This window comes from Solanum tuberosum, unplaced genomic scaffold (assembly GCF_000226075.1).
Source record: "Solanum tuberosum cultivar DM 1-3 516 R44 unplaced genomic scaffold, SolTub_3.0 scf00010, whole genome shotgun sequence".
Lineage (NCBI taxonomy): Eukaryota > Viridiplantae > Streptophyta > Magnoliopsida > Solanales > Solanaceae > Solanum > Solanum tuberosum.
Genome location: NW_006238936.1, coordinates 340,649 through 362,983, shown reverse-complemented (window position 1 = coordinate 362,983; position 22,335 = coordinate 340,649). Strand labels below are relative to the sequence as shown.

The 22,335-nt window shown below is 31.0% G+C and overlaps 1 protein-coding gene across 1 annotated transcript; it reads right to left on the bottom strand.

The window, feature by feature from the left end:
* Positions 1-7,812: 7,812 nt before the first annotated feature.
* LOC102599740 (DUF21 domain-containing protein At4g14240-like) lies at positions 7,813-16,420 on the bottom strand. Its single transcript, XM_006339347.2, has 13 exons — positions 16,030-16,420; positions 14,405-14,481; positions 13,782-13,865; positions 13,579-13,692; positions 11,575-11,658; positions 11,387-11,458; positions 11,032-11,099; positions 9,567-9,654; positions 9,404-9,477; positions 8,950-9,319; positions 8,810-8,856; positions 8,639-8,720; positions 7,813-8,360 (listed from the first exon to the last, which is right to left on the bottom strand). The coding sequence occupies exons 1-13, from the start codon at positions 16,262-16,264 to the stop codon at positions 8,250-8,252; spliced, it is 1,506 nt and encodes a 501-aa protein (XP_006339409.1). The 5' UTR covers positions 16,265-16,420; the 3' UTR covers positions 7,813-8,249.
* Between the last annotated feature and the right edge of the window lie 5,915 nt (positions 16,421-22,335).

Genomic DNA, 22,335 nt, shown 5'->3' with positions numbered 1-22,335 from the left:
ATTTATCATGTACCTACTCTCTTTTTTTTTCAAAAAAGGTTTAACAGATATCCAAATTATAGGTAACTTTAGAAGAAAAAAAAACTTCATTGAATATTCTATTTGGTCGCTCCTATTTAACATGTACCTACTTTTTAAAAAAATACTTCAATATAACTTCAGAAAAAATTGTTTCTACTATATTGTTTTTGTCTTCCTCCTCTTTTTAATATATATTACTATTACTTAGCATCAGTACAAGAGAGTGGCAAAGCATGACTATTATTAGTATATTGTGAGGAGGGTAGGGGTTGATTACAATATTTACTAATACTATTGGGGGATATACGCCTAGCAAAAAGAGTTTCGACTTTGTCTGCTTCTAGCTTCCCTACCGTAAACAAAGAAAGAACTACCGGCCATAACAAAACGGAGTTTGTCATCTCTAACTTAGTACCCTCCTTAGCTAAGATATCTGCCACTTGATTCTCTTCACGATAGTTATACTGCACAAGAGGTTCCCCAATTACCAGATTAGATCCCTACAATTAGATAATATGTTAGTATAGGACAGGTGATCCTTCGTAGTTGTTGGACAATAACATTTTTCGATTTTTTCACAATTAAAGTATAATATTTTGAAGAAGTTGTCTTGAATTTTGAATATGAATAATAATTTTAAATCAAAATGAGTGTTGTTGAAAAAAGTGGAAAATCATCATTGTTGCATAATAGTTTGTTATTGTTTTAACAAATTGACGATCGAGTTGTGTATTCTTTATGATATATGGAACTTATATATGTCTGAAGCAGCCTTACCAAAGCTACAACTTTTAGTGAAAAATGTTCAAAGTTAAACTTGGCAAGTCAAATACAATTTTTTACAATATCAATTCCATATATGTGAAGTGGTGCAAAGTAAGCATATTTGGAAAAAAAATAATTCAACTTCGAGTATATAGCTTAAATGGTGGCCCAAAAGCAAATATTTATACACAAACTCAACTATTTTTTCTTTTAAAAATAATAGTATTATTTAACCTTTTTCAAAACTTTTATCTTTTTACTAATTAGTTGATGATTTGAACCCATTAATTTTAAAATCGAGGTACTAGAAGATACTTTCTTACCTTAGCAACCCTCATTTTTTTTTTTAAAAAAAAGAACATTATTTTGTTAGTGGCCTAGTGGGTATGGCTATTCCTCTGAACAAATTTTGAAAGACATAATTATTAAATTTTTGGGTGATTAAAATTGTATTTAGTTTTAAATTTTCCAGTTATTGACCAAAATGATGTATAAATTAGAATGGGAAAAAGGATAAATATACCCCCGAACTATATATCGTAAATGGTATGCATATACCCTCCGTCATACTTTTAGGACATTGGTGCGCCTGCCATCCAAAATTTAGAGCATATATATATACCCTTCACTCTAATGGAAGACAAATAGGGACACGTGGCACAATCTTATCCATCGATCCAATATTTAATAAATGTCGGATCGGTGGATAAGATTATGAAATGTGTATGTCCGTTAGTATAAAGGGTATATATGCTAACTGAAGATAATCTTGAGGGAGGAAGGATTCTATTGTTTGATTGGAGTTTTGATCAAAATATCGATTGAATTCAGTCAGTTCTCCTAAAAGTAATTTGAGATGTCGAATTTAATTTGTAAGTACATTTTGCGCATTAATGACCAATGACAAAGTTTAAACGAAAAAACAAATAAACTAGACAACGTGTTTTTCAAGATTATATTTATTTTTGCATCACATTTCTTAATTAAAAAATAATCTCCATATATATTCTTTAGCACCCCAAAAAATAAAATTTGTGTACACTTCATAATTAGTCAGCAAAACAGACTGAAATTTTGTTTTTGTTCAAAATAGATGATACACGTATATATATAATATTTCATTGAAAGTGATTTTTTTTTTTGTTTTTGTAGTTGATATTTGAAAAAGAATATTTATTTAGATATAAGTTAATTTCTCTTGAAAAAAAAAGTTAAGAGGATTTGTGAGTAAATATGATCATTTCACTTTAATACTACTCGAATAAATTTTCAATATTTCACAAGTTATTTAATTACTGACATTCAATATTTGCAAATATATACTTTCAATATATAAAATCAATATAAATAATGAACTTCAATTTGCAAATATTCTGACATTATTTATGGACAAAAAAAAACACCAATAAATTCAACCGGTTAGGTGGAAAATTGTATGAAATAGCAAACTATTAATTCAGATTAAATGTTATAGTCATAGTTTATTTTATTTGTAATTCGCAGCAAACATCCCATTTTTTTGCCATCTAGTTCGGTATACAATTAGCCATTTTCGGTATACAATTATTCATTCGGTATACAAATGTATAAAATGCGTTTGTGTTTGTATAAAGCGAGAGAAAAGTGTATATACAAATACAAATACATATATTTTCGTCCTATACACTTATAATTATACAAATACAGATCTTATTATTACAATGTATAAATGAATTTATACAAAACTGAATAATTTGTATAAAATTGGATGTATCTAGTGAATTATACAAATCAAAAGTTCCATACTTAGTCAGAGTTTTTAGATTTGAGTTCTGGAATGAATTTCTTTTAATAGTTAGGGAGCACTAAAACATCGCAGAGTGAATCTTCTATGGTACAAAGCCAAATTAGTCAGATCAATAAAGTTTGAACGCTGAATGGTAATCTATATATCAGGAGAGCAAAAACAACATGTTTTGATATTGTCATATAATCCATGTCCACTTTTTAAAAATGTTTGCTCATATATGTACTCCAAACAGGCGGTATTTGAAGTTACACTTGAAAAATTAATATGATCACACTACATCAAAGTAAAATCATGCATTTCTGCTTGAAGTTTAGATAAAAATAGTTGGACTTCGATCATTTTTGCTTAAACTTCAAACACATATGTGCATCAGTGCATGACTTTGGACATAAATAACTAAAGTCATGCAAAAACGACTACTTTCACCATGTACAACTAAAGCTCAAACAAAATATGATTGAATTTCGACCATATGCGCCTGAACTTCAATTGTCGTTATATTATAATTAGCAGCAATGATAAATATGAGTATTTACAACTAACTTTCTATCTAAATATTGCTAAAGTCTTTAACGACTCTGATTTCAAGTCGGTCAGATTTTTCACCAACAAGGAGCTAGTCAAGGACCCAACAGTCTAATACGTACAATCTCAGATATATGTGTGGATATATGAGCTTTTGGAGTTGCTATGATTTTGCCTTTTTATTAGTTATGTTTAAAAAGAGAATGTTGTGATTGTAGTGTCTTAGTTAGTCCACATCAAATACATGCATTATTATTAATATTAATGTGGGAAACTTCCCCCCACTCACTTTGGTCTTTTCCATTGAGTTTAATAAAGTCACTACAAAAATTAAAAACAACTTGTCATTTTAATAACCTGTCACACCTTCAAACAGGATTAAGCGTAAATTAAGGGATAGGTTGTACTTATTATATAAATATTAATTATTGATGGAAAACTCCATAAGAAGAGGGCCAATTTTAATTTTAATCTTGTCCCATCAAAGGGACTTTGAGTATGCATTAACTTGAGATAAGTGTACAATTCATTTTAGGTCCACTATTAGGTGTTTGATGTGTTTTTTAAAGATCTTATCTTTGATTCCTCTTGCCTATAAGATAAGGATCTAACACTTCTCTACCATTCTTTAACATGCTAGTGGGACATATATGTTTTATTTATCAAATTCAAACTTAATAAAATCTTCAATAGTACAATTGATTTTTTTTTTCTTCAAGAGGAAATGTTGCTATTAAAAAGATAAAACACATGCAAAAGAATCAAGTAAAGTTTCTCACCCACTTACTACTTATATACAACACCCATCCTTCCTTTCAATTTATGTAAAAGTGCTTGTTTAGGCACGGATTTTATAACAAAAGAAAAATGAGTTAGTTATTAGAGGAATTTTAATTGTTCGATTGGTGGACTATCTGAATTTTCACATTGTTGATGAAACACCCATCCTTCCTTTCAATTTATGTGGCAGTGTTTGTTTAGGCACGGATTTTATAACAAAAGAAAAATGAGTTAGTTATTAGAGGAATTTTAATTGTTCGATTGGTAGACTATCTGAATTTTCACATTGTTGATGAGGGTTTGATTTCCCAATTCCCACCTTTATTAGGTTAAATATGATCTTTAGCGGCAATTAATTAACGACAATAGCTCAATTACTGCTAATTTTAAATATGGTTTTTTAGAGACTATTAATACTCTTTGTAAATATCTCTAAAGTCTATAACGATATTGGATCTAATGACAAGTAATGACGATAAATACTTTAGCCCTCTTTTATTAATGTGCATATTTATTGCTGCTAAAAGTTATTTTAATTATAGTGTTAATAGTTCCCTCCCTCATGTCTCTTTCCTCTACCCTTTTTAAAAGGAAGAAGTCATAATTATAATATTTGTGTGGGCTATAAATTATCTTATTAAACTAAAATAAGAAACTTAATTAAAAGTTAAATGCACTATATCGAGAGATTCAACAAATCTCCAAAGATAATCATATTAAGAAAGTTTGTGCTGAACTCTGTCTAAACAGAATTGTGTATAGTTTGATGGTTAGCTATATATGTTGACTTTCAAAATAAAATAAATACAGAAAAAAAAAATCATCATTCTTATATATTTTCTTCGTTTCATTTTTACTTGATCTTTATGCCAATTTTTTTTTTCTTTTTACTTATTTATTTTAACAAATTAAGAGAGATTTATATTTTTTTCAATATTATCCTTATAATTAACTAATTACATAAAGTAATAACAGTCAAACTTAATTTCCAAAAGATAATTAATAAAACAAATCCCAAATAAAAAATTTCATAAAAAATGTCAAATCAACAAAGATCAAGTAAAATGAAACATATAAGTATTACCGTAAATACAACCTAGAAAACATAAGAGTAGAAGGGAGAGGTCTTAGAGAGTATGTGACCCTCATGGCGACGAATCAAGATAAATAACTCATAGATTTTTAAGCTGATAAACTACTAAGAGATAACACAATTTTATATGGTATCGCGCTTATGTTTGGACCGAATAATATTTAGTGTATCTAAAGGACAAATCTTTATAGGTCATGTGAAGTTTATTGTTGCATGAATGTTGGCATTCCTGGGGTCGTGGAGGTTCTTCACAATCTATAACTTCTCATTTATATATGTCTCTCATCTATGTGTAAAATATAAAATATATAACTATATAATAAATTAGGAAATTAAAGAAGTAATATAATAATAGTGTTGATAAAAAGACAGACAGTGGGGTTAATTACCCATATGGAAGATAAGATGTACATTAATTAGATACATATAACTTAAATATAATTGTTAACACGTATGGGTGGACCGTGGCTAAGCTAGTAGCTCGTATGCAGGTGTGTAATCGAACTCAGTACATTTTGTTCAAATAATATATTTATGTTATTGTGTACGAATATTAAATTTAAATCTTGATTATTATCACATTATCGTAAAATTCAGAACTCATAAACTTGAAATCTTAGCTTCGTGTCTGCGGGAGGCAATCATGATTATAGTGGCAGACAAAGATTTATCTATTTATGTATGTACTTAGAAGACTTAAACCCGAAAGGGCACGTGACATGGATGTTATCTCAGGGTGCATTGTGACCCTACCCCTACTCTAATACCTAATTAAGTCACATTGTAATTAATATATAATTATATATGTAGTTAATTAATCAAATCAAAGTCAAGTCTTCATGTATAAATAGAAGGTTCATTTGGAGTTTTTGATGAGTAGCTTATTTGGTGCAAGTTTTTTGGTGAAATATTTTATTAAAAATCAATTAAGAGGAAGATTTATAATAATGATGAGGAAGCAGATGAGATTATCAAAGTTAAGAAGAATGGTGAAACAACAAAAGGGAAAGCTCTACATTATGAGGATTTGCATAACTATGCTTTTGTGTTGGGATAAGTAATTTTAGATTATTATTTTTTACCTTCAATTTTGTTTTATAATGGTGTAAATCACATTTTTTGTTTGGTGGATTTGCATAATTAACTATACTTTTGTGTTAGGACAACTTCTCCTAGAATCTATATTAGGATGATTTAGTTTTTTTAGATTTGTTGGGTTCAATTTTTATTCATTTTCATAATTAGCTATGTAAAAACTGTGTTCTATTTTCTTCTTGATAATTGTAAATTACATTTTGTTACTTGACCTTCTCATTATAAGTCTCTTCCTTTTCTTTTCTTTTCTTTTCTTTAATTTAATTTGTTTAAAAATATTCCGTTCATAACCAACATGTGTGTATATTGCACATATATAATTTATTTATTATTTTACCAAAAAAATAAATTGATTTTATAATTTGGGGGGATGTAATGCATGTAGGTTCTCACTTTATGAGAATGTAACAAAATTGATGAATCATCCTATTGATTAAATGAAGATTTTCAAATTAAAAAAAAAAAAAAGAGTTTAACTTATGTATACCAAACTGTATAGGGTGAAAATAATTTACGACGACATATAATAATCTTAGTTTAATAACCTAAAAATGCACTAAATAATTTTCTCTAACTAGTTAAAAAAATTGATGGTGTGAAGATAATTTACTTTATTATGCTATATAACTTAAATCCGACAAATAAAATATATATGGGATATAAGGGCAGAGCTAGGTAGTGCCAATGGGTTTATTAGAACCATTTTGACTTTTATAGTAGTCAGTAGATGTTGAACCCATTTGACTTCTTCATGTGTTCACTTCTCATATTTTAAACTCATTTTAGAGAAAATTTCGACTCCACCGTTAACGTGAATATGAGATATAAGGAGGACATCATGTCAAAGAAGAGATGAGTAAAAAATGAACTTATCAATCTAAAAAGAATCCAAATTCCTTGCAGTATTTCCTGTACTCTATATGGCCTTTGGAATAAATAAAGGGACTATAGGACAAGAAGATGCCTAAGAACATTTTCATATTGTAAAAATATCAAAGTTCATGTATTTTAAACCGACTATAACGATTTTATTCTTATCTTCCCATATATTCTCTTCTCAACTGTAAAAAATCATAGTTGTTGAGAATAATTAAACAGTAGCATATCTTAAAAATATATTCACAAGTTTTTTTATAAGTGTGACAATTTGGTTGAGTCACTTACTTTTTTTTTGGAGTTTGGCAGGGAGACAAGCTGATCACTCTGCTTATTCTTCTACCAAAAACTTAGTAGGTCCCTTTACAGGCTAGCACATACTCACCAATCAGCAAACAACATCTGTCAATTAGTTAACACAATTTTTTTATATTTTTATTGTGTTTTCAAACTATATATCTTGTCTATCAAACAATACAATCTTTATTCATTTCTTGAATAGCCAAAGTTTTATCAAGTTTCATGATCATGATGACAAGGGACTTATTATTGCCAAGAAAATTGAAGTTTAGGTCATGGCAAAGGTGTTGTAAGTACATTCAAGAACAAAGAACAAGGATTTATATTATTTGGAGATGTTTAGTAACTCTTCTTCTTTGGAATGATAATATGATTGAGCATTTTGATGAAGAAGAAACAACAATATAGCATACTTTGTGTTATATCTTTTGGTAAGTTTTTTAGTAATTCAGACATCTTCTTGTTTTTATTGGCACAATCAAGTGTCTTTGTGAAGTTTAGAAAAAAGACAACTTTTATGTAGTGAATTTAAATTCTGAATCCATAAATCTTTGGAAATGATCAAGCAGAGTTCAAAGGGTCTTTACTCACATCTCGTGTTTACATCAACTCAATGAATACATGACATGTTTTATATGCTTTGTTATCACTTAACCGCGGTTAAGTGAATACACATTCTTGCCTCAGTATTATCACTACTGTAGTTTTTAAAGTAGGGAACATGAAACCAGCTTCAGAGTTTCATCTTATTTTTTTGCCAAGAATGGGAGGTTTATTCATAGTTACTATTAATTTGTCTTTACAAAGCAACATGGAAATCATATTATTCCCATAAAATTAATGAATCTGAGATGTATCATCATACAGTGGGCATGTATTCACATAAATAAGTATATCCTCACAAAATTATATGTGCAAATTGCACAAGCATTTTTTTTCCTTTCCTCGGCGTTTGCAGACTCTGGTTTTACACATTACTGAGATAGAGAAGCTTTAGCTTACTATTTATCTCTTGTTCTCAAGGAGAGGCTCTCTAAGACTCCCTTGTATTCTTCTTGAGGTAGAAGAGTCCTCACTGGACTTCTTGGGGCTATGTCCTTCCTTATTTTGGCCTCCCTGAAGAATCAAATTTAAAAAATCCGCGATTATCAGGAAAATGTTTAGCTCAAACTACATTAGGAAAAAGAAAGATATAGACAGAACTAGATGCATTATTAGGTGCACAATAAAGCTCATGTTCCATGTAGTCATTTACGATCAGTTGATGTCAAAATGCAAATCGAGTTTCTTGCAACCTTAGTTATGTATTTTAGAAATCTTAAATGGTGAACATCGACTTTCAAGAAGGTTTCGTCATATTTCAGGACAGTTGTACAAAATATATGTGGACTTACAGCTGCCTTTTGGGCTGTTAATCTACGAATTGATGGAGCTCGTGCCACAACTGAAGCAACTGCTGCAGCAGCCACGCGTATCCTGTTAAAATCAATGTTAGAAATTAGAATATCCTCTCCAATACATATAACACTGATTAGATATAACTAAGTTCTCTAAATCTGTTTCACCTTCTATGTACGTCAACATATTCATCGGTCTCGTCTACTATTTCCTCCTGCACCATGACCAGTTTTAAAATGTAAGTACCACTTGTTAATCTAGATATGCAGAAGAGGATGTATGAAAACAAAAGAATGCCAGTAGATACCTGTAAAAGTTCTTCAAATACATCTTCCAATGTGATAATACCTATTACTTCACCATCCTCAATATCATCTGATGAGGGAATCGATGCATTTGTCAGTGAGTCACCAGATGTCGGTAAGGTTACTGCTGCTGGTACTGTAACTTTTTCAATCTCAACAACAACACTATCTGATTTATCATTCTTTGCTTTCAAGCGAGGTATAGTTAACAGAGAACTTTCACCAGTGACTGCAACATCCTGAGAATTCTCTTCCTCAATGACCAAGGGAGGCTTTTTGCTTTTTCCTCTAATCTTCACTACTGCAGCCATATGACTGCTACCCTTTTGGAACTCATTTAGTATGTCATACAATGGCATATCAGCAGGAACTCTGAAAGATGTATGACAAACAACATTTTGAGCTTAAAAGTCACAATTGTAAAACACATTTAAGTATAGAACTAGAAATTAATACCGTGGAATTCTTCGAATTGAAACAGAACTAACTGGCGTCTCTGTTTCCGGCCGCACTGTAAGAAGACTTTTTACCTAACATTATTCAAGTACCAAATCATCATGACTTCAAAGAGTAGCAAGATTACAAGTGAAACGTGATTTGAAGGTTATGCAAAACTCACCAGAAGTAGACCAATAATATTCTTTGGATTGCCTGAGTACACAGGAACTCTGCTATGACCCCTAGCAAGAACTTTTCCCATTGCCTCCCTATGATGGGGAAAAAAGAAGCGATTTAATCACTTGTAACATATCCAATGTTGTCTTCCTCCTATGGCTAGATGCATTCAGTCTATATTCTTATTTTTAAAAAGTAAACGTGAATATTTGACTAACACTTCAACAACAATGCATCCATAGCTAGATCCTTCAAAATCCTTACCGCACCCGTGTCGATCTGACACGATTTGGGTGTGGGTGGGACCCGCACTGGATTTGGTCAACCTAACTTGGGTGCTTTTACTATACTATGGCCAAGAGTATAGGCTGATTTGGTGTTTGGTGCCATTTTGGGTTTACACCATATGTTTACATAAAGTACTAGAACATTTTGCTATCATACGAGATAACTTATGAATAAAATTTTAAGTACTTACAAAGAATTTAACCATATTAGCTTTAATTTAATAACTTCAATTAATTCTCGAAATACATACTTGTACATGTCACAATATACATTTACTGGTTGTAACTTAGCACCCGTAGCCATACTCCTATCTGTTTCCCCTAGACCTAAGATTTGATGATGATGAATCTGACTACTAGATCCACCCCCCTGTCGAGTGCCCACAGCCATATCCGAGCAACATAGATCCTTAGTCACATTCCTCTCAGGAATCCCGAAATAACAAATGCAAGCATAAACATTTGCATGAGGACATAACTACTGCATACAGCTATGGAGGTTACACAACTCATTGGAAAAGAGTATTCCTTTTCTTTTTTTGGAAGAATAAGAACATAATCTTAAGTCAACACCTAAGGTTCAATTAGCAAGAGCTCCTCTAAGCCTCTAATTTAACTTCCGTTGCAGCACCCACCCAAAGGGAAACAAAAATAAGAGAAAAGATGATGAAGATAGTAAGCCTTGATAAGTATGGCAATGGCATATTAACCCCAAAATCACTTTCATGTAAGCATTGAACATTTTTTTGGTACATGTAAGCAGTGAAATTAAAGCATGCATGGATTGCCTGATCAGAGAAGTAGATATATGCCATGTCACAATTAAACTATTCAATTTTGACTTCCAAGCATTACAGATGGAAGCATTGTGCTAACTCTCAATCATTAAAACTGATAGCAGAACAAATCCTATTTTGAGAAGCTAACCATCAGCTCAAGTGTTCGAGGGTAGCACAGGAAAATTTACTTATTGGTTGCTTGATTCTCATGAAGTAAGCCACAATCAACTAATCATGAGAAGCAAACCTATTCATTATTGTGACAACATAAAATTAAAGGGAAACTGTAGTGCATACATCTGACAATGAAATACCATACCTTGAAAGTTCATTATCTGAGAAGTATGACACAGAACTAAGTTTGTAAGTTAAGAGCATTGTAGACTAATTGCCCAACACTCACCAGTCCAGCTTTGAATTGACATCCAATGAAAATGTTGACTCAATGGGCGTCATTGCCTCCTCAGCAGTCTATCCATAAGAAGAAAAGAATAGAACAAAAGAGAAGAGGATCATTACACCACCATGGTTAACAAAGAGAGAAAGTACAGTCAAGAGGATTTAAGACGCTACATATTGATTCGGTTAAGGATCAGTTGCTGAGTATTTCTTCTATGGTCAACTCCTCTCCCCCATCCCCCACACACACTCAAGAAAAGGGGATAATAGGCTATAAAGATTAAATAAGTCAAGAGTTGGAGTCTTGAACTACAAATCTCAGATACTGACTTTTTGAATATGTCAGAAACAGACATTACCTTCTCAGTCAAATCCAGTGCTCCACTAATGATTGTTGTCTCATCATGTGTAAGTTCACCTCCCTTGCCAGCCTGCAAAAATTTCTCAATAATGAATCATGGTATATGAAATGCCAAGGGAACTTGTAGTTTGGTAACAACTGGTTAGACATTCAAATTACTCCAGATAATCAAGATACAATTCAAACCTCTTGGCCGTGAATAGAAACAAGGGCTTTCAGCTGAGCACGTCTGAATAGTACTTCATTGTGTCCCAACACGCAGTCCAGGATCTGGAAAGACAAACCAGCATAAATAAAGTCAGAGGTTCTACCATTTCTGAGAACTGGCAACCTAATCTGGAAGCACTTAAGAACTTCACTGGCAGTTAGGATAACAAAACATAGAGAAGCACAAATGTTATGTTGTTATATGTTCTAGGTAGAGAAAGATATAGATTTCATTTCTTGATTAAGACCACTATATGACGAAGTAAGAATGTCATAGACAAATGTTTCACTAGCTCTAGACAGAAAAGACAATTGATAAAATACTAGCCAACTTTGAAGTGCAAGGACACTGAAGAATAAATTCAGCTTTAGACTTTAGTACTTCATATGCCATCAATATCTTAAAAGATTGGCTTGACTTTGCTTAAGAACAAGGATTCATTGAAATAGAATGTTAGAAGATTGACTATGAAAAAACCAGATCATATGGGTTGGCATTTCGTGTTTCAAGCCTCCTTTATCTAAATCTCTTTTCACTTCCAAAATATTGTTGGGCATTGATATCACAGCATGTCATAAATATAATCAAGTAACAAGTCAAGTATCTAACCAAATCTATGCCAGCATTTATTAGCCAAAAGGAAATGCAAATGCCATCCTCAGACAAGTCCTTTCTGCTCTTTCCAAAGTTCAAATGCAGAAAGAAGCTCAGTGCAAGCATTTCCTAGAAGTGAGAAACATGATTTGAATTTATCCTATTCAGTTGTCCAGGATCTTTTATTCAAATGCTTCTCACTTATCTTATCTTGCATAAGAGAAGCATTCCCATACTTTATATAACTATATATATGACATAAAACCAAATATCAAACCAAATACCCAATCAATTCATCCTCTCGGTCACAAAATGTGGTCAAAATACCCAAGGTAAGTCAACCCAATCTTGTATGGATCCACATTCACACCCTTGTCGTGACGACACTGGTGCAACAGGGATTCCGAAGAGTCCGCGCAACATAGACAACAAAAACAACTACTTGTCAACCTCAAGCTAATGGGCCAGCTATATGAATCCTCATTATCCATTTCGCTCCATTTGTATTACGTTCAGGTATGGAACACAACACAAAAAGAGTTGCCTCTTTGTTCCCTTTTACCTATGCCATGATGCTCATGGACAGCTTATCTCTAATTGGATTTCCTTTTCTAACTGGATTTCATTCCAAAGATTCAAAATTAAGTCCACTAAAATAGGAAAACAACATCAGTAACATCAACACAATGGTTCCGCGAGATCTCGTCTTTATGGTCAATTAATTTCTACAAGCAAGAACGCTAAATGAGAATCGTATAACATTAACATAAACAACAACTACGTGTCAATCTCAAGCTAGATGGGTCGACTAGAAGAATCCTAATTATCCATTCGCTCCATTTGTACCACATTCAGGTAAAACATAAATCTAGTCAAAATTAACTGAATAGGAATAGGAAAACTACATCAGCACCATCAACACAATAAGTTCCACAAGATCTAATCTTAATGGTAAACTAATTTCTACAAGAAAGAACCCTAAATGAGAATCACATAAAGATAGTTGGATATACAACAATGTCAAGATTATAAACATATGCAGTCGGATCAAGATCAATTCCTGGTTACTTTAGGGTTGGACATCTATATTAACCTAAGCAACTTCTTAGAGATGCAATAGATTACTGGTGTCACTCTCAAAATGATTTAAACAGGTTAGAGGATAAATCCTCTTTTATTCATTTAGCTTTGCAACAAACCAACAATAGCCATATGACTCGAAAAGCCTTTAAACATTTCAGATGCGTTCTTATAGTGATAGTAATTTAAGTCAATGCATTTGTTTGGCTTGTCACTTCTCTTTGGATGATTCCGATGATCTCAAGGAAAAAAGTTGTACTCATCCAGCTATATCTTTGAAGCAATTGCTCAAAGACTGTAGTAGTTACCTTTCCTATAGGGTAAGCAATTGGGTAGCATAGAACCATCAGAACACGAACAAGCCAGACAAGGCTTGCACCTACGGCAAGTCCATATCTGGTGCATATGGCTTGAGGAATAACCTGAAACCAAAGAATAGCAGGAGCATCACAGCATCACGTATAGCTCTTTAATATTAAGATACTAGTTGAGGCCAAGCAGTAAATATTACCTCTCCAAATGCCAAAACAAAAGTTACTGATAGTATAATGGCCACATATTGGTTGAAAATTTTGTCCAGGTATATAGGTAGTGCCTGAAATTCAAAGAATGAAAAAGAAAAAAAAAAGTAAAGATCCTTATCACCTCACTTCATTACAAAGTACATACTTCTACAAGTAAATAAATTACAAAAAGACATTAATATTTTCTCCACATTTGATTTACTTTCATCAATCATTTTTTCTTGAACAGGTAAATCCCTATTCTCTCATTTAATTCATTAGTTTGCTTCAAGAACTGTGTCTACTTCAGATTTTCCGCACCCGCTTTACTTTAGCTGGGCCATGAAAGTGCATCTGGTTAGTTTCAAGTCCATCATTATATCTCTTCACTTGCACAACCCCGCATTCAAAAACCAGGTCAGTGCCTAAAAACTTCATCAATTTTATATGGACGACAATCATTCCAATTTAACAAATAAAATGTTTATTAGCTGTTGCATTTTCTCCTGCTCACCTCCTCCACTCACCTTCCCCATACCCAACTTCCTCTTCTTGTTTTTGTTTCACATTTTGTAAATCTAACTGCAGGCATCCTAGACTGAATCAAAAAGCCAGATATCAGGGTTATTACCTCCATCGAAGCAGCGTTGCATAGAAGAAGGGTCACAAGAAGCTGGTGTTGCTTCTGAACAACAGGAAATATTGTAGCTGAAAAGATAGAAATCAGTGAATATGAGAAATATCCATGAGTGAAATTTCCTCCAAAAAGGAAGCAACAACTCAAAATAACAGAGACAGTTATAAGGTGTTCCTGTATATACATTATCCAGAGATAATTATATATCTTTTAATCAGTCCTATTTTAAAGTAAGAGTTGGAATGATAATTTATTCCAGAAATGACTGGTTCACTTCAACTTGTATCACCCTTCAATATCTCAACTAATAAAGGCCTAAGCTCCAAAATCACTTTAATATACCAGTAACAAACATCATTCATTTCACACAGCCATCAAAATTTTCAAAGCCAATTATCATTTAAGTCTGTTAAGAATATCCGTTTCAATATAATGAAAACAAGAATTCTTGAGCTTCACAAACATATGATTTCAATCTTTAACACACACGTACACAGAGAAGTATTGAAGAGAGCAGACATCATGACCATTCCCCAATAACATGTAAGCCCCTTAAGGTAAAAGCACCATCATTTTTCGAAGGATCAACACAACTGACAGACTACTAATGATACTCAAATCACAATCCAGAAAAAATAAATCCAATGAATTTGATAGTCTACCAATGATTAATCATCACGATACAGAATGATGAAAAGCATTATGGAGCTTCACAACCATCTGATCTCAACACACACAAGGAGATGTCTGAAGTAGCGTCAATAATTACGTCTATCCTCCAAAATAGAGAACCCTTTTGGAATTCGGTCAAAGAAAACTCAAACTCAACTCAAATAGAGAACCTATTCAAGACTATGCCTTTCTTGAAAAGTAAAAACCATCAAAACTACTAGTACAAAACCAATCTTCCCTAACATAGGTGTAGTTTTGATCAATCAATCAACTATTTTTTTTTCTAATACTTCAATCCCAAACTCTATATCCATTCCACAATGTTCAAAGGTTAAAAGCACTTCAAAAATTACTACAAACACAACTTTTCCCTACCATAGATGTATTCCTATCAGCCAAATCAATCAATCAAATACACATCAATTCTATATAATTCAGTACATTCTATTCAGACCCATTTCAAATACGAGCTCAAATAACTCAAACAAATATAGATATACTAATAAAGTTCATAAAAAAGCAATCTTTATTTACAAGAATTATGAAGAATTAAATGAAAATTCAAACCATTCTTGAAAAGTAAAAACCATCAAAACTACAAGTAATCTTCCCTAGCATAGGTGTAGTCCTGATCATTGATCAATCAATCAACTATTGTTTCCCTAATGCTTCAATCCCAAACACTATATCCATTCCACAATGTTCAAAAGTTTAAACCCTTCCAAAATTACTGCAAACACTAAATTCCCCTACCATAGATGTATTCCTATCAGCCAAATCAATCAATCAAAAATACATCAATTCCATATTATCCAGTACATTCTAATCAGACCCATTTCAAATACAAGCTCAAATAGCTCAAACAAACATAGATACACTAATAAAGTTCATAAAAATCCAATCTTTATTTACACAAGAATTATCAAGAACTAAAATGAAATGAAAACCTGCTTGTTTTTTCTCAAGAGGGGTTCCACTACGTTGAAGGATCTCAAGTTCAACAAGCCCCAAAGACATAAGACCCAATGTTAAACCAGACATAATTCCAGCAAATAGTACCAAGAAACATGAGATCCCAGCATATACAAACCATGTAACAGTCCCAAATGCAATTTCTGCACCTAAAGAATTAGGTGCCCTCATAGTCATTCTAGCAATTTCCACTGCATTTAACAGCTGCATAATTAATTCTTCTTCTTCTTCAGGAGACAAAATCACAAACCCAAGAACAAAATGAATATTCTTTTTTTTCTTATACGAATAAAGAGAGTATTAATTCAATGTTTTTCTGAATTTGGTCATTGACACGTGGCATGAAGTGGGAGGAGTTGGTAAGGAATATAAAAGTATATATATATATACGGATGGGTCCTTTTCTTGGATCTGGGTTGGGCTGTTTTTTATTGGATTCATCTTGTACTAATTTTGCTTTTCAATTTTCATTATTCATAGGCTTAAGTCATTCATACCCACTCAAAATTGTCTGCATATTTCACTTAGACACTTCAATCTAACCTTATACCTATTGAACACCTACACCAGCTTGAATTTAAACCATTTGAACACTTTTTTGACAAATAACTAAAAGTATAAGAGGTGTGTAATACACTCGCATTGATGTGGCAATTTGACGAATGAATAACGTACATATGGCACTTTGAGCCAAAATATTTATTAAAAATTACAATTAAAAAAAAGGGGAAAAGGTCTTGCCCAACCGTGGACCTTTAGCCTCTTTTGATCCACCATCATGCCTCTTTGTTCAAATTTTCCTTTTTTTTCTAGATTTGATTTTAAAGAAAAAAAAATTGAAATAGTAAACTACATATCCTTCTTCGATTTCTTCATTTTTATCCTTTTTTTAATCTTCTCAATTTCTAAAGGAAGTTGAAAGAAACCATTAATGGTGAAATTGAGATGTTTCAGTGGAGAAAATTTTCAACACTAGAAAAGGAATTCTAAAATTGTTTTGTTTGTTTGAAATCAACGCTTCTTCAATTTTTGTATTTTCATCCCTTTGCTCGTCTTTGTTGCGGAAAGAAATTAAACCGTTAATGAAGGAATTAAGTTATTTTTAGAAGAAAAAAATACTTATTTTTAAAAAAAGGAATTTCGAAATTAAGTTGTTTGTAGTTGAACCCACTTCCATTTGCTTCTTTTTATCTCGTTTGTGGGCTTGGTGCCGGAGGAAACTCAATTTCACGTTAAAATTTTTAATTCTTGAAAATGGTAGTGTTGCTTTCCAGATGAATATGGTAGTGGTGAGGGAGAGAGTGAGGTGGCTGACGATACGAGAGAAAAGAGAAGGGTGGATGGTGGCGGCAGTAGCGGTGGAAATGGTGGTGGAAGTAATTATGTTTAATTAAGGAAGAAGAAAGAGATTTTTTGAAGAAAAAAAAATGGTCTCTCACGCTCTGAATGTATGTGTACTGCACTTCCCATGCCACATCAGCGAAAAATGTTTAATAGGTACTAATTTTGAATAGTATATATAAGTGTTCAATAGGTACAGACTGTAGTAGAGGTGTTTAAGTGAAATATGCGGATAACTTTGAGTGGCTGTGGATGACTTAAGCCTTATTCATAAGTACATAAACTTATAACATGTCATATAATTGTTTTTCAAGTTTTTGGCCAAACACATACTAACCCCTCAATTCTCAAACTTGTTCTCGTTTTTCATTTTGACACTCTATCTTAGTCTAGTTCCATTTTAATCCTTAAACTCTATTTTTTTTATGTATCATTTAAACATGAAACATTAATTTTTATGATTTCTTTATTTTTATTTATGTTCTTCAATTGTAGTTTTGTATTTTAAAAATCAACGTGTGTTTGTTAATTTTTGTAAGAAAAAAAATAACAAACAAACATCGATTTTTTTTGAAATAATAACAATTTTTTTAGATTTTCTCTGTATTTTTGCACGAAAATAAATCAACGAAAGTGCTTTGATTTTCTTTCTTAGACATTCAATTAAATTAAATAACACCACATATTTTTATTTTTTTTCATATCATTCAGGTTATCTGAATTTAACGCAAATACTCGCTTTGTAATTTTAATTTCACCAAATACGAATAAATAAACTCATTTTAAAAACAAGTAAAAAAAGAGAGACTTGTTCATTGCTAAAAAGACTATTAAAAATGCTAAAACTCGATAGACTTCGTCGGGCTATCAATGATTTTTTTAATAAAAAAAATCAACACAATTTCATCGGTTATTTTTCACGCAAAAAACTATAGAAAGATTCTAAAAAGAAATTATTTTTTAGAAAAAATATAATGTTCATCAGTTAATTTTATAATATTTTATACGAAAACTAATAGACATACGTTGATTTTTTAAATGCAAAACTTCAATTTAAAAAGCATAAATAGAATTAAAGAAATCATAAAATTAGTATTTTGTGTTTAAATGGTACATTAAAAATAGGGTTGAAGTGTTAAAATTGAACAAAACTAAGATAAAGTGTCAAAATGAAAAATGAGGGCAAGTTAAATGGGCTATATGTGTATTTGGCCTTTCAATTTTGATTATTCATAAGTACATACTTGTAAGACGTCATATAGGATGTGAATTACAATGTAAGACGTCAAGTATGATGCATATGTTTATTTGTACAAGTCTCTACAAGTTCAATTGTCTACTTATGCACATCCAAAATTAGATGACATAGATATCAACTGAGATCAAGTTAACAAACACATGTATGTATTATATGCCATTTTAATTTATTATCATTAAGTAATAAATAAATGTGAAATAAAACTTAATATTAGGTCTTGAAAATTAATTTGAGTAATAAATAATTATTGCTAAGGATAAAATATAAAAAAAAATTAAAATATTCAAGATGACAAGTAAAAGTGGTTTTTTATTTTTTTTAGGTTGATGAGTAGTAAAATATAAACTGAAGGAATATAAACATTGTATATATAGATTAAAATAAAAGTCAGAATTTTATGTTAGAGTAACTCCTACATAATGAGGACCCAAAAAAAAAAACAGAGCTAATTTTGAATATAGAGACTTAATTCTGCAATAAAGTATTTTGACCTAACTTATACTTACAATGGGACACTCAATGTGCCAATTGGCTAAGAAGAAATTAAATGACATGTCTTTTCCTAAATTAAGCTCCTACATTTCCACGACCTACTTAGAATATATTTTGATTGACTTATTTTAGGTATTTTTGAGTTAAAATAATTTATCATTTTAGAATTTGATATGAACAAAAAAATTATATTTATCAAAAAACCATATTTATCGCTCTAGTTGCTAGTATTATTTAAATTTATATTTTTTTATATAGATTATTTAATTATATATGAAAAAGGGCCAAAATGCCCCTAAATTATTGAAAATAGGGGGGAAAATGTCATATGTTTTGGTTTTAAATGGTTCAAAATTGCTTCTGAACTATTAAAAAAACACCATTGTTAGTAAACTATCATATTATGTCCATAGCCTATTAACAGATCTCCCTGCATATAATATCACTTATAAAACTTTATGTCATCGGTAAGATTGAACTTCACCATGAAAAAAAAGGATAGCTCACTTATTTCTTATATATATATATATATATATATATATATATATATATATACACATATAAAAATATATATATATACACGTATTAACAACCTTAAATACACCCCTGATCTTACAAAATGAGTGATATACACCACTAAATTCTCGCCAAGTTTAGGAGTATTTTCAACACTTTTCTCAACTTTTTATTAAGAGTGACATGCTCCTACATGAGTTTGAAACCATGTGTTATGTCATATGATAGATCGGGGGTGTATATATAAGTTTAATTAGTCAAGTAGAAGAATGTTTTTAATGTTATTAATAGTTTGAAGACAAAACTTATAATTTGCGGTAAGTTTAAGAATGTTTTTAACACTTCTCTCTCCATATATATATATATATAGACATTAATGATGAAATAATCTATTCATCAACGATAAACACAAAATAGAGAAAGTTTTAAGAAAGCTAAAGAAATGGCTAAAATGATTTGAGTAACGTAACGTAACGCAACCTAATTAGAATGCCTTAGCCTCAATATACACTTGTTTACAATTACACTCAATAGGATAAGTGCACAACTACCTTAAATTATTTCCTCCAAAAAGTAGGAATCAATGTGGAAGTTTCTCTACAAAACGATTATTGATACAATTTTTAATAAATAATCTTGCAAGTTCAAAGTGTTAGCTATAATCTTTGTTTAGCCAAAAGGCATGATTAAACAAGTTCCACAATGTGGAAAATAATTTATATATGTGCGTGTGATATTGCTTATTGCTTACCCTTATGGATAGTAGCTTTAACATGTGCACTATCATAACTTAGATGCTAAATTTGAGTCGTGCTATAAACAAATGGTTCTTGTTTCGAAATGATATGAAAGGAAGATAAGTCAAAAATAAATATATCGTCTGGATTCATGATTTTCTTTCTCTATAGATTCTAAATACACTTTCAACACAAATCAATAATTTGCAATTAAAGAAAACATACTTTTCCTCCCAAAATTATAATGCTGTAATCATAAAAAGAAGAGGAAAATTCAAAGTTGTATTGATACACATGGATATACGTGGTGTATATCCACATGTATCACTATGTATATCCGTTCAAATTATGTTTACTTATTGTATATATGTGAGATGCACAGATATATTCATGTATATCCGTGGTAGATTTAAAGGGAAAAAAAGAAGAGACTTTCCATCTCAATCCGTGGAGAGATCTTCACCGTGTTTTTAAATATGAAGTATACTAGCTGAAAAGGTATATTATATGCTATATATGTATATATATATATATATATATATATATACGTATTAACAACCTTAAATACACCCCTGATCTTACAAAATGAGTGATATACACCACTAAATTCTCGCCAAGTTTAGGAGTATTTTCAACACTTTTCTCAACTTTTTATTAAGAGTGACATGCTCCTACATGAGTTTGAAACCATGTGTTATGTCATATGATAGATCGGGGGTGTATATATAAGTTTAATTAGTCAAGTAGAAGAATGTTTTTAATGTTATTAATAGTTTGAAGACAAAACTTATAATTTGCGGTAAGTTTAAGAATGTTTTTAACACTTCTCTCTCCATATATATATATATATAGACATTAATGATGAAATAATCTATTCATCAACGATAAACACAAAATAGAGAAAGTTTTAAGAAAGCTAAAGAAATGGCTAAAATGATTTGAGTAACGTAACGTAACGCAACCTAATTAGAATGCCTTAGCCTCAATATACACTTGTTTACAATTACACTCAATAGGATAAGTGCACAACTACCTTAAATTATTTCCTCCAAAAAGTAGGAATCAATGTGGAAGTTTCTCTACAAAACGATTATTGATACAATTTTTAATAAATAATCTTGCAAGTTCAAAGTGTTAGCTATAATCTTTGTTTAGCCAAAAGGCATGATTAAACAAGTTCCACAATGTGGAAAATAATTTATATATGTGCGTGTGATATTGCTTATTGCTTACCCTTATGGATAGTAGCTTTAACATGTGCACTATCATAACTTAGATGCTAAATTTGAGTCGTGCTATAAACAAATGGTTCTTGTTTCGAAATGATATGAAAGGAAGATAAGTCAAAAATAAATATATCGTCTGGATTCATGATTTTCTTTCTCTATAGATTCTAAATACACTTTCAACACAAATCAATAATTTGCAATTAAAGAAAACATACTTTTCCTCCCAAAATTATAATGCTGTAATCATAAAAAGAAGAGGAAAATTCAAAGTTGTATTGATACACATGGATATACGTGGTGTATATCCACATGTATCACTATGTATATCCGTTCAAATTATGTTTACTTATTGTATATATGTGAGATGCACAGATATATTCATGTATATCCGTGGTAGATTTAAAGGGAAAAAAAGAAGAGACTTTCCATCTCAATCCGTGGAGAGATCTTCACCGTGTTTTTAAATATGAAGTATACTAGCTGAAAAGGTATATTATATGCTATATATGTATATATATATATATATATATATATATTTATATATATATATATATATCTATTTTTTCCCTTGGGAATCTTTAGAATTGCCACTGTTTAACTTTCAATTCACCTCTGACCTAAAGTTCCAACTAAAAAAAAACCTAAAAGGGTGAAATAAGTTTTCATATCGCAGTTGAAGTACTTAGCCTTCCAATATCAATAAGCTTT

Bases quoted from the DNA above. Each gene is read 5' to 3' on its own strand.
- LOC102599740 (XM_006339347.2), bottom strand. From the start codon at position 16,264: ATGCAGCTGTTAAATGCAGTGGAAATTGCTAGAATGACTATGAGGGCA. The intron at 14,482-16,029 runs GTTTTCATTTCA...CTATCTTTTCAG, and splicing joins TCTTGAGAAAAAACAAGCAG to CTACAATATTTCCTGTTGTT. The intron at 8,361-8,638 runs GTAAGTCCACAT...TTGATTCTTCAG, and splicing joins TAACAGCCCAAAAGGCAGCT to GGAGGCCAAAATAAGGAAGG.